Source organism: Molothrus aeneus, chromosome 10, assembly GCF_037042795.1.
Source record: "Molothrus aeneus isolate 106 chromosome 10, BPBGC_Maene_1.0, whole genome shotgun sequence".
Lineage (NCBI taxonomy): Eukaryota > Metazoa > Chordata > Aves > Passeriformes > Icteridae > Molothrus > Molothrus aeneus.
In genome coordinates, this window is record NC_089655.1 from 4,896,841 (window position 1) to 4,912,144 (window position 15,304).

At 44.6% G+C, this 15,304-nt stretch overlaps 1 protein-coding gene across 2 annotated transcripts in view; it reads right to left on the minus strand.

The window, feature by feature from the left end:
• Positions 1-15,304, minus strand: part of RYK (receptor like tyrosine kinase) — a 53,806-nt gene that overhangs the window by 17,098 nt on the left and 21,404 nt on the right. Inside the window, exons 6-9 of one of the 2 annotated variants that reach the window (XM_066556419.1) lie at positions 14,901-15,045; positions 10,922-11,022; positions 7,975-8,100; positions 5,355-5,441 (exon numbers count right to left, since the gene is read on the minus strand). In XM_066556419.1, coding sequence (XP_066412516.1) covers positions 5,355-5,441; positions 7,975-8,100; positions 10,922-11,022; positions 14,901-15,045 — 459 coding nt within the window. Of the gene's footprint in view, positions 1-5,354; positions 5,442-7,974; positions 8,109-10,920; positions 11,023-14,900; positions 15,046-15,304 lie in introns of both variants that reach the window. The other variant, XM_066556418.1, reaches the window with a different exon arrangement.

A 15,304-nucleotide genomic window follows, 5' to 3' on the forward strand; every position in this document is an offset into this window, starting at 1 on the left:
AGCATATGGAATAATAAATCTTTAAATGATCTAGTACAATACTTTGGAAATCATCCCCTCAGTATTTTCTGAAGCATACTGTACTGCTTTAGGTGTCTCAGGATATTTTCCTAAAGAACTAGGATTAAATGGCAAATCAAGTGCGTTTTTAGGCTGATATTCAGAAATTTGCTACTTATTCCAAATTCTTTAAATTCAAGTATCTTCCCTTATAAAGACACTCAAGAATTTAGCTCAGATGAGCAGTAACTCTTGATTTATTCTTTGGCATAAACTATACTCTTCAGAAACAGGATCCTGCACTCTGATTTTGGAAGATTAAATACTTTTGAACAATTACTTCAAATACTGTGTGTTTAAGGTACAAACTTAAACTTAGAACTATTTTCACATGGCTGTGCTTCTTAAGAATGAACTGCCCAGAAGAGCAAATTCCATCAATTGAAACATAACCCCTTGAGAACAACTATGATGCTCCAAGTTCTGTTTAGTGTGAACAAGAAACCTTCACCTTGGTTAACACAGGGCTTCTTGTCCACACCTAAATCCCTTAAATGTGCCCATTGCTTTCTCCTGCTTGGCACAGCCTGAATTCCCAGGATTTCCATTCCTACACTTCCCAGTTGCATGAAGTCCTAAAGGGCCACCAATGTTGCAACCATGGAATGGTTTGGGTTGGAAGGGACCTTAAAGCTCTTCTCACTCCACCTCCTGCCATGGGCAGGGACACCTTCCACTAGATCACAATGCTCCAAGCCCTGTCCAACCTGCCCTGAGCACTTCCAGGAATGGGACATCTCCTCTTAACAAGCAATAAATTTTAAAACTCTAAATAGTAAAATGTCAGAGATAGCCAAGAATGCTGAAAGTCTTTTAGTGACCTAAGGTGACAGAACTCAAAAGCTTTGTTAAAAGTTGGTAGAACAATAAAGTTTAAAGAGCTGACCTTTGTCAACACTTTGTTTCCAGTGCTTTCCATGGATGGTTTGTTTCCAAACACTCCTTCCTTGTACATCAGAAAAATGTTAAGTGGGTAGAACACGAAATGGGAGCAGCTGGGTTATCTTGAACAGCACACTGTGTTGTTTTTACCAAAAGTGTACCTTGGCCAGAACATCCTAAATGAGTCAGGGCTCTGCACAGCTCACCCTCACTTCATATGTTCCTGGAATAACACAATTCCATTTGTTTTGCTAAGAATTTTCTCCTTCACAGGAAAAGCACCATTAAACAATGTGTTCTTTAAATCAAAGGTGAAACTTGTGCGTTTTCTTCCTCCTCTGACATCAGATGATTTAAAAGATGCCCCAGAAAGGCTGGAGGGATCTGTTAAACCCTGGCAAGAGATGTAATGCCAGCTTGGAGGAAGATGCCATCAGAGACACTTCCCAAAACTGAGAGGGATTGGAATCCTTTGATTGGAAAGTGAAGCATTCCATCCTCATAACCCAATTTTTCTGTAAAACAAAAAACACAACGGAGAAAGCAAATGCCAGCTAAGTCTCTCATCTTTCTGACAAAGAACTCATTCAGGTTGTGTTGATTCAAAGATTCTAAAATCCCAAATATTCTAGATAACATATCCTTGTTCTTGCTGGCAATGACACATATCCTCAGTCTTCATCAGGGTCTGTTTGAAGACAGAATGAAGGTGAATTTTCCACTGAAATGTCTAAGTGTGAAAGTAACTATGAGCACCTTGCCTAGCAGATGAACACAGTGGAAGTGTGAAGTGCAAAGACAACACAACAACTGTATGGCCAACATGAAGGATGCAGGACAGCCTGAACAAGTCACACTTTTCCCCCAGAGCTTGGGATCTTTGCAGTCTGGAGTTATCAGAGCTTCCAGAAAGCCAAAAGAGATCCATGTTCCTTTGAAGCTCTCCTTGGCACAAGGCACTGCACATATAAGAAGGCTCAGGCACCCAGAACAGATGATACAGCATTAAAAAAAACTTATAAACTCATCTATTTCATGAACCTGCATGTAGAAACTTTGTCACTACCACGGGCATGTTACAACTTTCTCCCAGGAGTGAACTAAATCTCCATGAACGAAAAAACTCTTTTAAGGATCTGGAGTAAAACCCAGCGATGAATCCTCCTTCAGCCAGTCTTTGTAAGAGAGGGGGTGTTGAGATTTCAAGAGAAGCATCTCCAACTTTTACACCCCATCAATTTAAGAGCTACAGAACAAGTAACAACTGAATCACTTCAAAAGTACTTCAATAACTTCATGAAGTGTTCAAATGAAAGACCCCAAATTCTGTGGCAGATGAGAAAGCAGTCTGATCATGCTGAACAAGCACACTCCAATCTTGACACCCACCTGAGTGGCACAGAGCTCTTAACAGCCAACAAACCCAAACTCTTGTATTACTTGTTGGGCTGGGGAGGTTCAGCCTGGAGAAGAAAATTTTCCAAGGATACTTTACTGTGGCTGGTGGATTGTAAGAAATACTGAAACAGAATTTTGATCACAGCTTGCAGGGACAGGAAAAAGGGCAATGATTTAAACAGGAAAAGGGTAAATTTACATTTGACATAAGGAAGACAATTTTGAAAAAATTAATTATTTATTCTTCCTTGTGAGGTCAGACACTGGCACAGGTTGCCCAGAGAAGCTGTGGCTGCCCCTGGATCCCTGGAAGTGTCCCAGGCCAGGCTGGACAGGGCTTGGAGCAACTTGAGCTAGTGGAAGGTGTCCCTGCCCATGGCAGGGGTGGAATGAGATGGGCTTTAAGGTCCCTTCCAACCCAAACCATTCTGGGATTCTAGGATTCTCTTGAAATTCCAGGTTTAAAGCCATAACCACTCCCCTAATTTCAGAACAGTGTCTTCAGTTTCCCAAGCTCTGATCCTGGTGAGAAAAAAGAGGTGTTTTTTCTCTCAAGGTTATTCTTCCTCACAGTACCTACTCAAAGAACCTCAGTTCACATTTTCCAAAGATCTGGGATACTCCACCCCCATCCCCATTGTTTCCTGACATTTGGGGCACCACTGGACTTCATTTTATCACTTTCAGAATGCACCTCAGGGTTAAAAAAGGCAGTTCTGGAGGAGCTCATACTTTTGGGAAAGGGTTAATTTAGCTCCATAGACAAAGCTATTCCTTGTCTATTTTCCATGACCCTCAGGCTTTACTGCCTTCAGCAAAGAGATACTTAAGTCAGTTTAATGGTTCTCATACCCATCAAGCTTTTATGGTCCTGCCCTGCTTCTGCTTGTGCCAGAACAGCAGTGTGTGTGTGGCCACAGAATGACTGAGATCAAGGAAAAACTCTGGTTACAAGAGAATTTTTGCAGGTTTTTCTCTTCCAACCAGATCAAATTCCCAACTTATTACATGTCCCAGCCACACACACAGCAATAACAGCCAGGGTGTGAAAATGAAGCTGTGTAATATCAGCCCTGCTGTGAGGAGAGGGGATGTTACAAGTTTTATTCCTTGCAAAATTCTGCTGCCCAGGCCCAAGTATCAGCAAAACCTACTCTACATTTCTTACACACAGATCCTTTTTAATGCTGGGAAATTCTCTACAGTGATGAATGCCATCACTGCACTGAATCCTTCCCTGCAAAGGGAAGAGTTTTTCCCTATAGGACATGAATGTGTCACAGGCACAAGTCACTCTAAGGGAGAATTATGGATTTAGGAGTGCATTGGAAGTCCCATTTTGGGAAAGCAATTCAATAAGAGGTCATGGGAGGCAGCTAAATTAAGATCACTTTTGACAAATGTTATGTTGTTTAATCCAATGCTAGAAAAAGTAGTTCGGGTGCCAAGGGCCAAGTTTTTGAGAACTATTATTAAATAAGAGCCAAGAAATAAAAAAGACAGAACTGTTTGGCAGTGAAAGGGAACAGAAGAAGGCAGAATTCAGAAAGTGTTCCCAAAATACTAGAAAGAAGCAATTTTTTTGGTTTTTAAGCAAGAGAAGCCAGGCTGGGAGAGCTGGGGGCGTTCACCTGGAGAAGAGAAGGCTCCAGGGAGAACTCAGGGCCCCCAAAAGGGGCTCCAGGAGAGCTGGACAGGGACTTGGGACAAGGGATGGAGGGATAGGACATGCTTTAAGCTGTCAGAAGGCAGAATTAGATGAATATTGGGAAGAAATTCTTCCCTGGTGAGGGTGGGCAGGCTCTGGCACAGGTTGCCCAGAGCAGCTGTGGCTGCCCCTGGATCCCTGGAAGTGTCCAAAGGCAGCTTGGACAGGGCTTGGAGCAACCTGGGATAGTGGGAGGTGTCCCTGCCCAAGGCAGGGGTGGGACTGGGTAATCTTCAAGGTCCCTTCCAACCCAAACCATTCCATTATTCTATGTCATGTGAGGGAGAAGAGCACCAGAAACATCTGATTGTGCCAGAAACACACCAAAGTGGCTGCTTCCTTTAAGCACCATATTTTCCTTAAGGCTAGCAGAGAATAAATGGGCAGCAGAAAGAGTCAACAACAAAATTCAGCAGCTTCACCATTTCCTAATCATTATCTTTAAAAATTAATAGCCAAGCCACAAAAAAAAAAAAAAAAAAAAAAAAAAAAAAAAAAAAAAGCAGAATGAGTTGAAAATCTTATAGTGGCTTTTTTTTTTTTGCAAGAAAGAATTAAAGAAGTTGTCAAATGAAAAACCAAAGGCAATAAGACACCCAACAGAAATGACAAAAATAAGAGGGAAAACAACCACTGTACTGGGAATTTGGCAAAAAGAGAACTTGTGATGATTGCAGAGCAAGGGATAGATGTAGGATACATTAACACAGGGATACAGGTAGGATACTTGTAATACACACATGGATACATGTGACAGACATGTGGGACATTTGCAATATTTTCATCTACACCCACCTTGCTCCTTAAGTCTACCTATCCCCATTTCAAGGCATTTCCTGAACACAGGTGCTGTATTTGGATAAATTCAGTTCTAAATGCCAATTCTCATGCTTCAGTTGCAAAGTTTAAGGAAGGCAGAAACTATGCCCTGTCTTTTGTACAGCCATGCATTTGTAAAAGATTCTTAAGATACATTTCAAGTGTTTTTCAGCAATTTGCAGAGGACAAGGCTGTGACTGGGAAGACAATGATATGCTTAGTAAAAAAAAACAATATAATTTTCTACTTAGAAGAATAATAAACAAAAGTATTCAAGGGTGATGACTGAAAGTACTGGTGCATGCATTTTTCTTCCATATATGATTGCTGTTCTCTATGGCTGAAGGAAGCATCCAAACTGCTTTTACTTTTCATCATTTGCATGTTTTGGAGAAAAGGGGGTTGTTACAAAGCCAGGTTTGGCACTCTCAGCCTGCAGCACAGTTCAAACACCTGCACACAAACCCACACCTTCATGCAAACATACCTTTAACAGTTTTGACAAAAACTTGTTTCTCTTTACTGGGGTCTTTTTCTTCTATTAGAATTCCATGGAAAATGCGCCCAAACGTGCCTGGGAACAGAACAACCAATGAGTAAAGTAAAGAAACACTGATAACATTTGGAGTATCTTAAGCAAACAGTACATTTCAGAGCAGAAAGTGAGGAATGCCTGCAGTTAAAGTGTCTCCAAACCCAATAAAGTCACCAAGAGAGAACCCAACACCAGCACAAGGGGGATTCACAACTACAGGCAGCAAATGCTGAAGTTTTACATAAATAAGGGGAAAAGCATGAGAGTGAACTAGTGATAGCACTCAGTGAAATTAAATATCAATATGATGATGGTTTATTTGTGGCACTTCAGTCAACTCCCTGCACTAAGAACTCCAGGTCCCTTTTCTCACCCATCCAGTCTGGAATTCTAAGCCAAGGCATTCCTCACAAGGACCAAAGCACTTCAGTCAACTCCCTGCACTAAGAACTCCAGGTCCCTTTTCTCACCCATCCAGTCTGGAATTCTAAGCCAAGGCATTCCTCACAAGGACCAAGTGTTTCTGAAAACATTCACAAGGAAACAGCAATTCTGGCCAGCCAGCACACATGGAACACTTTGAAACAGCCAGCATCACATTATTCACAAGTTTCACCTCAGCTGGAAGGTGCTGGGGTTGTTTGGGGGTCATTCAGACTCTCCAGCATTTTTCCATTCACAAGATGTTACTGATGCTACTGCAGGAAGAGGAGCTACTCTGAGGAGCTGGGCTGGGAACAACTGGTAAAACACAGAGAATTTAATTGGCTTTTACTGCTCAGCTTGGCAACACTTTCTGCACCAAGGTGTGCATCATCTCCACAGAGTCTACTCCAGCATAACAGCCCCTTCCCAAGGATTCCTCCTGCCTGACTAGGTTGAAAGATCTTTGACAGTGTGAAATACAGGTCTTGTTTGTTTCTAAATACCTTAAACAGGGGCAGTACAACACTTCTGTCACCTATCCTGAGGCTGGCAAGGAAACCCTGCATGACAGGGGTTTTCAAACTGCAGTCTCAGTAAGCAACAGCTGAACTCAGGAGTCTCTCAGGCACACAACACCGTTAATTACCTAACAGCAAATAAATTCCTCCTGTCTTGGTTCTTGAAGACTTTGAAATAGTGCCTAAACATATATTTCCAAAATGTAAAAGCTACAGAAGCTATGTGAAATTTATAATGAATCTGTGGCCAAGATCTGTAAAAAAGTTCCATGCATGTATTTACTTTATCCCCTTCTTCCCCTCTGAAACTCTTCTGTTCTTCAATGGCAGAGACTCAACACCACTATGATCCTGAACTAAAATTGGTCAGGTCTTCTCTGACATGTGGATGTGGCACTTGGGGACAGGGGTGAAATTGGCAGTGCTGGAGGAGTGCTTGGACTCGATGACCTCAGAGGGCTTTTCTAACCCTAATGACTCTGTGCTTAACTTTTGAAGGCTCTGACTCAAAGTAACAGCTGGAGGCTAAGATCCCTGGATGAACTGGGTCCAAACTGCATTCAACAGCTCCTTATGCCTCATCTGGCAGAGCAGGGCAGCTCTGCCACCAAACATCTGCAGCGTGGCTGGGGCACTGAGTCACTTCTAGTCAAGGGTGACTCCCAACATCCCAGCTCCAGGCAGCCCAGAGCAACACAAAGCACATCCCACGTGCCAAGGAAGGTTTTTGCAGGGTCCACACTGGGAGTGAGCACAGAGCTGCCACCCCAGGGGTTCAGAGGCACGCACTGAACAAGAATGGGAACATCCTCCACTGCTGCTCAGACTAACACAAAGCATTCTGCCTCCAAAGGATGATTAACTCCAATCTCCAACCTTTGGGAAGTTTGATTTCTCAGGAAACAGAGACTTGAAATTGCAGCAGTAAAGGTGAATGACAAAGAAAATTAAATATTTAAGCCTATTTTTCAAATTCAGTTTCAACAAGAATCAATTCATGTTGTGCATGAGCACTTTCAAAGTGCACAGGAAACGAGGAGTGAACAATTCAGGAACTGGATGATCCTTGTGGGTTCTTCCAACTCAGGATATTCCAGGAAAACAATAATGTAGTCTCTGAATCTTTTACATCAGGGCTGTAAATGATGCATCTACCAATTAGATTTTCCAAAGCAAAGTTATCAAACTGAGACATCAAATTAGGACAACTGAAGTTCTTCTGGGCTTTGGGTTGGTTTTGCTTTGATTTTTATGTTGTTAAGAGCAGTTCCTGTTGTGTTGTTAAGAGAGTTCCTGTAGGAACTCCCAGAAGTGAGTTACCTTGAGCCCTGAGTGATTCCCTTTCTCCTCAGCCACCCATCATTTCAGGGAGCAGGTGATTAAGACAGACAAGCTCAATGAATTACTGAGCACACCTGGTCACTCCCCCAGCCTAATTAACTCTGGAAGCTGCTTTCCCCACCTCCACACCCCAAATGCAAACATAACTCATCATTCCTCCCATCCACCAAAGCAACAAAGATCAGAAACATCATCCATGAATGATTTCTGTAAATAAATATCCATATATTTGTATTTATATATCTACAGCACGTGGTAGGAATGAAGTGTCTGAGAGCTGTAAATACCTTCTTGGAGCACATCTTTGAGGGTGATCCTCTCCCTGGAGATGGCTATGTCCTTCACTTTAGCTTTGGCCTCCATGAGAGTGACACTTTTCAGATCATTCTTCTCTATCCGTAATGTGGGATAACCTGAGGAGCCAGCAGAGCCAAACAATCCAACATAAATACCCTTGGAATGAGAACAGGCATAGGGCTTCACCCCTGACCACCTATGGCTCCACACACCAGGGAGCAGCACCACCTTAAATATATGTTAGATTAGTTTTAAAAATATTTAAGTATTTAGCAAGAAAAAACACAAGAATAATCAACTGCAGGGAAAGAAATTACACAGGAATTCTCTGTAGTGTCATGCAAACAACTTTGATTATTAACTCTGGGTGAAGGAAACTCCTGTACTGAAAGTGATCAACACTGCACTGCCCTCAGGAGGAGGAAATAGATTGTTGGAGAACTCAGAGCTGGGAAGATGCCTTACCCCAGCAGAACATTAACAAACTACCAGTGCCCTCTTCTGGCACTTCCAGCCATCTGGATACTCCAGTAGAGTCAGAAAACCCGGAATATTTTTGTACATGTGTATGAATTATTAGAGAAATCTTGAGAATTACTCTGATAATAGTTTCTTCAAAATTTAAATGTTACCGAAAGCAAAATTATGCAACTGTGGAATGTTTTTTTCACACATCAAACCTTTTCTCTTCCTCTCCTAATTTTCACCATTTCCAGTGCTACTTGAGGTGTCCCAAAGCAGGTAAGAGACATTGTGAAACAAGGGCTGTCCCCAGCAAACAGGTGTCACTTGGGCACAGTGGCCACCACACTGGGCAGGGTGAGGAGGGTTGAGCCATCACCCTGGGCTTGGTCACCTGCCCTTGGCCAGAGGATTCTGGGGGCCAACATTCCAGCAACTGGAACTCAACCAAATTAACCTGAGTCACTTGGAAAGCCAAAACAAAAAATCTGAGGTCAACAGGATGTCAGCAGCTCAACCTGAGCTGGGATAAGACATGGAGGGGCTGGAGCGTGTCCAGGGAAGGGATCGGAGATGGGGAAGGGAATGGAGCACCAGGAGAGGCTGAGGGAGCTGGAAAGGGGCTCAGCTTGGAGCAAAGGAGGCTCAGGGGAGACCTTGTGGCTCTGCACAACTCCTGACAGGAGGGGACAGCTGGGGGTGGTCAGGCTCTGCTCCCAGGGAACAGGGACAGGATGAGAGGGAATGGCCTCAAGTTGCACCAGGGGAGTTTAGATTGGGCATTAGGAAAAATTCCACTTCCCAAAGCATTGTCCAACCCTGGCACAGCTGCCCAGAGGTGGAGACCCCACCCCTGGAGGGAGCTAAAAGCTGTGTGGCTCTTGGGGACACGGGTGGCCTTGGCAGTGCTGGGGGAACAACTGAACTTGGTGATCTGGGAGGGCTTTTCCAACCTAAATGATTCTGTGATTCTAAGAGACAGAAAATAAAAATGCTGGGGAGGGACTCAGGTGACAAGAGGGAACCAGCTCTAGGATAATTTGCAGGGTAAGGTCTCTTCCAAACTCTGTGAAAAGGAACTTTTTTATCATTTCTTATATTAAATTTTTACAAGCCTGTTTTTAAATTAATGCTTATACCAAATACATTTTAATGGCAGCTCTTTGCAAGGGAAAGATGAACTCAGATGACAAATAACTTAGGGGTTTTTTTTAGGGAGATACTGTACAATTTAGAAGTGAGCCAAATCTCTCCCAGAGGTGCAGTTCAACCTCAGGTAACACCTGCTTCCACACATGGGGAGGATAAAAGGAGAACACAGGAGGGCTGAGATGACTTTACTGCTGTGCTCCCTCATCGTGGGACAGTCACTATCACCAAGTGCCATCAGAGAACAATGGGAGAGACTTTGGGGTCTTATTAGTTGGTTTAAGAAAAAACCATGTGTGTCCCTCTGCTGGACACCTTCCCTCCAGCTGGAACAGTCCCTTCACTGGAGCAGGGCTGGATGGGATAGCCCTCCCTCCAGCAGACAATCATTTGAGGAGTAAAAGTTCCACAGGTAACAAATACATTCATTAACAACAGAATTAACTCAGAATACAGCTGAGAGCACTTGGTTTGTTCAACATGGAGGAGACTGAACGACCTGGTCCCAGTCTGCAGCTGGAACAGCTCTGAGCTCTTCTCTCTGTGACCAGGGACAGGAGGACCCCAGGGACCAGCTGGAGCTGTGTCAGAGGGTTTAGGTTGGAGATCAGGGAAAGGTTCTTCCTCCAGAGGGTGCTGGGCACTGCCAGGGCTCCCCAGGGAATGGGCACAGCCCCAGGGCTGCCAGAGCTCCAGGAGCATTTGGACAACGCTCTCAGGGATGCACAGGGTGAGATTATTGGGGTGTCTGTGCAGGGCCAGGTTGGACTAGATCATCCATCCCTGTGGGTCCCTTCCAGCTGGGATATTCTGTGATTCTGTGGTATCAGGACAGTATCTAAACTGCTGCCACTCTTCCTTTCCTCTCACTGCTCTCTTCAGCTATTTTATATCATTTCAAGCAAAGCTGTAAGCAATAGGAGATGACAGGAATAACACAACCATCAGAATTCATGCACATGGCATCACCTGCTTTAGGAACTGATCCCAGGGCTGGGTGGACACATCCTGCTCTCTCTCCTCTGCTTGGCCTGCATGAGGTAGGCTCTTCCCAGTGTTAAAACAGATACTTCACAGCTACTGGTGAAGTCTGGCTGACTGCACTGAGTGCAGGGAGAACAACCCAAGGCACAAACACAGCCTCATGCTCACATGACCACTCACATCCCCCCAAACTCACTCCTGACTATGGCATGGCTGCATAAAACACATACTGTGTGAATTCAAGAAGCAAGGTGACAGAACCAGAGAATTATTCACATTCTTCTCCTGCATTTGCCACCAAAGCAGCGTGGCAGGAGGCTCTGTGCTTAGATTAACACTTACTGGTTACTGGTGTGGCATTGTTGGGTGTGTCAGCCCGTAGGTACTGCGTCGTCTGCGTGGAGGGCTGCGACAGCCCCTGAGAGCTGCTGCTGTCACTGATGCTGTGGGGAAACAAAAATGCACATCAACATCACTGCTTGCCACTCCAACACGTTCCAAATTAACCTGTTGAGGTCAAAACCACGAGAGTTTCCAGGCAAGACTTCAAAAACTCTGCTCTTTTAAAGTCGCTCACACATGAGAATGTATTTCAGGCGACTCAAAAATCTTGGGACTAAGCATGAACAGCTTCCTCCTATTTGCTTCCCAGAACTTGCTCTGTCTTCTGGTAGTTCTCCCCACTTTGGAATAATCAAAGTGACAAAACATTCCTTGCCAGAACCACCCTGTCATACCAAGAACAACTATTACATCCCAGGAAAGATTTGCACACATTTCTCTCATGGCACTGGCGTCCCACTCCGACAAGGGCTCTATTTCACAGCCTGCCCTACTTTGTCACTCCCCTCCCTAAGGGTACCTCTTGCTCCTTCCAGCACCACCTAAAATGTGCTTTTTGAGATGCTTTCTTTGAGCAGAAGGACCCAGGGGCCCACAGAGTACTTATGAAACAGGTAAACCACAGCCTAAACCACAGCAGGCTCACTTCTGTCTTATTTTCATAGTCAAAACCCTAAAAAGACAGCTGTGGTGGCTGTAATAGACCAAAACTCCTGTTAGCAGGTCTGATGGCAGGGCCAGAAGCTTTTTTGTAGTTCTTCCCCTCCAAACACACACAAACATCTCCCACTTTGATCCAGCTTCAAGTGGGTTTTCCACTACTGACTGTATTGGGAGGACAAAGAGGAAACTGGTTTGGGATACAACCTCTGCTTTGCCAAATAATCAACATTTAAGGTTTCTTGAGCTGCTGCTGAGCACTGGCCAAGCAGGGCCAGCCACCCCTGTAGGACTGTCAGGCATGGCTGGTGATGCCCTTCAGGCCCACTGCTACCTTTGAAGCCAGGCTTCCTTTAAAAACCAGAAATCCAAGTCCACTCTTCCCCATTATAGCACAGCCATGGATGAACCCACTGAATTTTTAGTTTGGAACAGAATCTACTGGAATCTCACAATACAAACTTACTCATTTATAGCTGGCCTCAATCTCTCCCTGGAACTTTTTTTTTACAGTTATTCCCACTTCCAGGTGCAGGGTTCCAGCACAGCATTTAGCACGAGCCTAAAAACCACTGATGTTGGTCCAGCTCCTCCCCTTTAACTTCCTTCAGAGTTTTTGAATGAATATTCTTTGGTGCTGGCAACTTATTACTGCTTATTTGAACTGTTCCCACTATTGCACCCCCGAGCTGCCTCAGTATGATCCACTCTGCAGCTCCCCAGGAAGGAGAGTCTTGGCATGGCCACCACATCAAACACCAAGGCACAACTCGCATTTCCTTTTCTTGCTCTGGCTGGAAACTCCTTTTGTAACCTGATCACCCACTAGCCCTGCGGATTCCTTTGGCTGGAGGCAAGTGTGAGGAAGGAATTATTCTTTTAATGCCTGCTGCAAGATTGAAAAACTGCCTTTTGGGTTGGCTTCATTCTGGTTTTTAGGTTTAACTCACTTCCTGAGCTTCCTCACTTGCATATTCTGTCAGCTATTTGAACGATGCCTTCTTGCTTTAATGACTCCCATTATTCTGCTGTTAAGCCATGCCAGCTTTCCTTGGCACTTTTCCAGTGCCTTTGCTCTGAGGTTTGCAGATTTGCTGTGGACTTCCAATACAATGTTCCTAAATAATCCACGTGCAGCCTGTAAACTCGGCTTGAGCTTCCAGTTAACAACCCTGCTCAGTTTTATTTAGTTCTGGGGGTTGAAATTAAGAGCACCAGTGGGTTTTTCCAGGCTCTGTTGCTCCTGGGAGGTCATTAACCCTAATGACATTGTCATATTCCATTTAGGAACCTTTCACAGAAACAGTCTGAGATTATTATTCACAATCAAATCAGAAATTCTTGCTTCAAAACAAGCCCCACACCTCCTGAGTTTCAGGCACATTTTGCTTCTGTTACACCTTTGCTCTGGCACTCCCTGAGTCCATCCAGGCCAGGTATCTTCAGGCTCAAAAAATAAATCATCACATGGTGCTTGAAGAGCTAAACCCCAGGAGCTGCACAAACTTCATAAAATCTCACAATGGTCTAGTTTGGAAGAGACTTCAAAGATCATCTCATTCCAAACTCTTTCCACAGACAGGGAAAGTGCCCTGAATTTATCAGAATTTATACAGTGATTCAGAGCAAATTATTAACACCTGCAAACCACAAAGGACAAACATTAGATGGATTTTTAGCTTTATCTCCACAGAAAGTCAGTTGGTTTTTTAGGATTTTGACCTTGTATCTCCACAGAAATCCAGTGCAATGGAGTAGAGGGGAGGACATCTGATCATACTGCTGGGCTGGACACCTCAACACCTCACTATCCCACACTATTAATGGAATGTTCTTCCTTTCTGAATTAAAGCAAGCTGCACATCCTTTAACACCTTCAGCTGATTAAAACCCCTCCCTCAGACAAGCAGGCACAAAGGAATTGAGGAAAGCTGACAAATTCATTTGGTTACAATTGAGAAACCACAACTGCTCAATGCAGTGGCAGTGCCAAAGCCACATGGGCTGGGGACACCAGGGGAGGGAAGGGCAGGGAGGAAACTGAAAGGAACAGATGAATGGATAAGGAGGAGGATGAAAAGATAAAGCTACTCCATGAGGCTGCAGGCAGCACAGAAGCAGTTCAAGACATCCTTTAGTTCAAGATATCCTTTCACAGGGGTGACCACCCACAGGCTGTTTTCCAAAGGATCCAGTTTCACACTGCCTGCTCCTGAACAGTTGCATCTGATGCAGGCTGTTCACACAGCCTCAGTCCACCTGCTTTTCCAGCCTCTCTTCTCCTTGGTGTTTAATCCCCACTCCAATGCCCTTGGACTCATGTTACAACTCCATTTTCCATGCATGTGCTACGTTTTTTCCTGATTGGAAATATATTTGAGAGAGCCCAACACTGCCAGTTTTATAACCAAGCAGTTGTAAAGCTCAGAGACTGTACCCTAAGGCTGAACTGAACACTGGAAAATCAATCAAAGTAGGGAAAACTGAAATTCAGTCTCCTGCAGGTGTCAGTAAAACCCAAATGTTTTCATCCAATCATGTAAAAGCATGGAATGGTTTGGGTGGGAAGGGACCTTAAAGCCCATCCAGTTCCACCCCTGCCACAGGCAGGGACACCTTCCACTGTCCCAGGTTGCTCCAAGCCCTGTCCAGCCTGGCCTTGGGCATTTCCAGGGATGCAGGGGCAGCCACAGCTGCTCTGGGCACCCTGTGCCAGGGCCTCACCTCCCTCACAGGGAAGGATTCCTTCCCAATATCCCTAATATTGGGATATTTCCTAATATCCCCAGTATTGGGATTTTCACCTATTTCTTCCTAATATCCCTATTTTACCTAAGGTAAAATAAAGGTAAAAACTCTCTGGCAGTGGAAAACCATTCCCCCTTCTCTTGGCATTCCAAGCCCTTATGCAGGAGCCCCTTTAGGCACTGAAAGGGGCTCTAAGGTCTCCCTGGAACCTTCTCTTCTCCAGTATGAACACCCCCAGCTCTCCCAGTCTGCCTTCCCAGTGAGCCCAAGTCAATTTTTCCTGACAATCCCTGCAGACCTTATTCTGTCTGAATCTTCCCACTACACACAAATATTCTGGCAACACCTGAACAACCCTTCCACCTTATAAAGAGCAGAGCACCTGCAACTTGCAACTGCTGCCTTTCTGCAGCACAGCTCTCACCACAGCCCCACACAGGCAGCATCTGCTACAGCTTGGCACTGAGAGCACAAATTGCAAACCACCACAGAGTGCTCATTTTGAGACTGAACTCCCACTAATCTGAGCAAATATGTCCCAAAACGACCCTGGGAAAGCTTGAACACATACCTGTCATCCAACTCTATCCTTTTCATGCTATGGAGGTGCAAGACAGCCAGGATGATTGCCACCAGGAATATCACAGCACAGCACACACCCACGCTGATATAGAACACCCGGGTCGAAGTGGTGGGAGCTGCGTTTACAGGATCAACTGCAACAGATGTGGAAAAGTTACTGAATCCCTCTCAAAAAAGGAGAAAAACCAACAAAAAGCCCCAAAGAAACATTTGTTTGTTATGGCAACACAAGCAGAGGGGCTGGGGGCAAGGAGAGGCAGCAGCCTCAGCCATCCCAAATGTTCTGTAAGGTATCCTGGAGAACAACTACCCTGGAAGAGACAGTGGGAGGTAAAGAGAGCACTGTGCACTCTTTCCCACTGCTTTCCAACAGGATTTTGGAAAAAACACTCC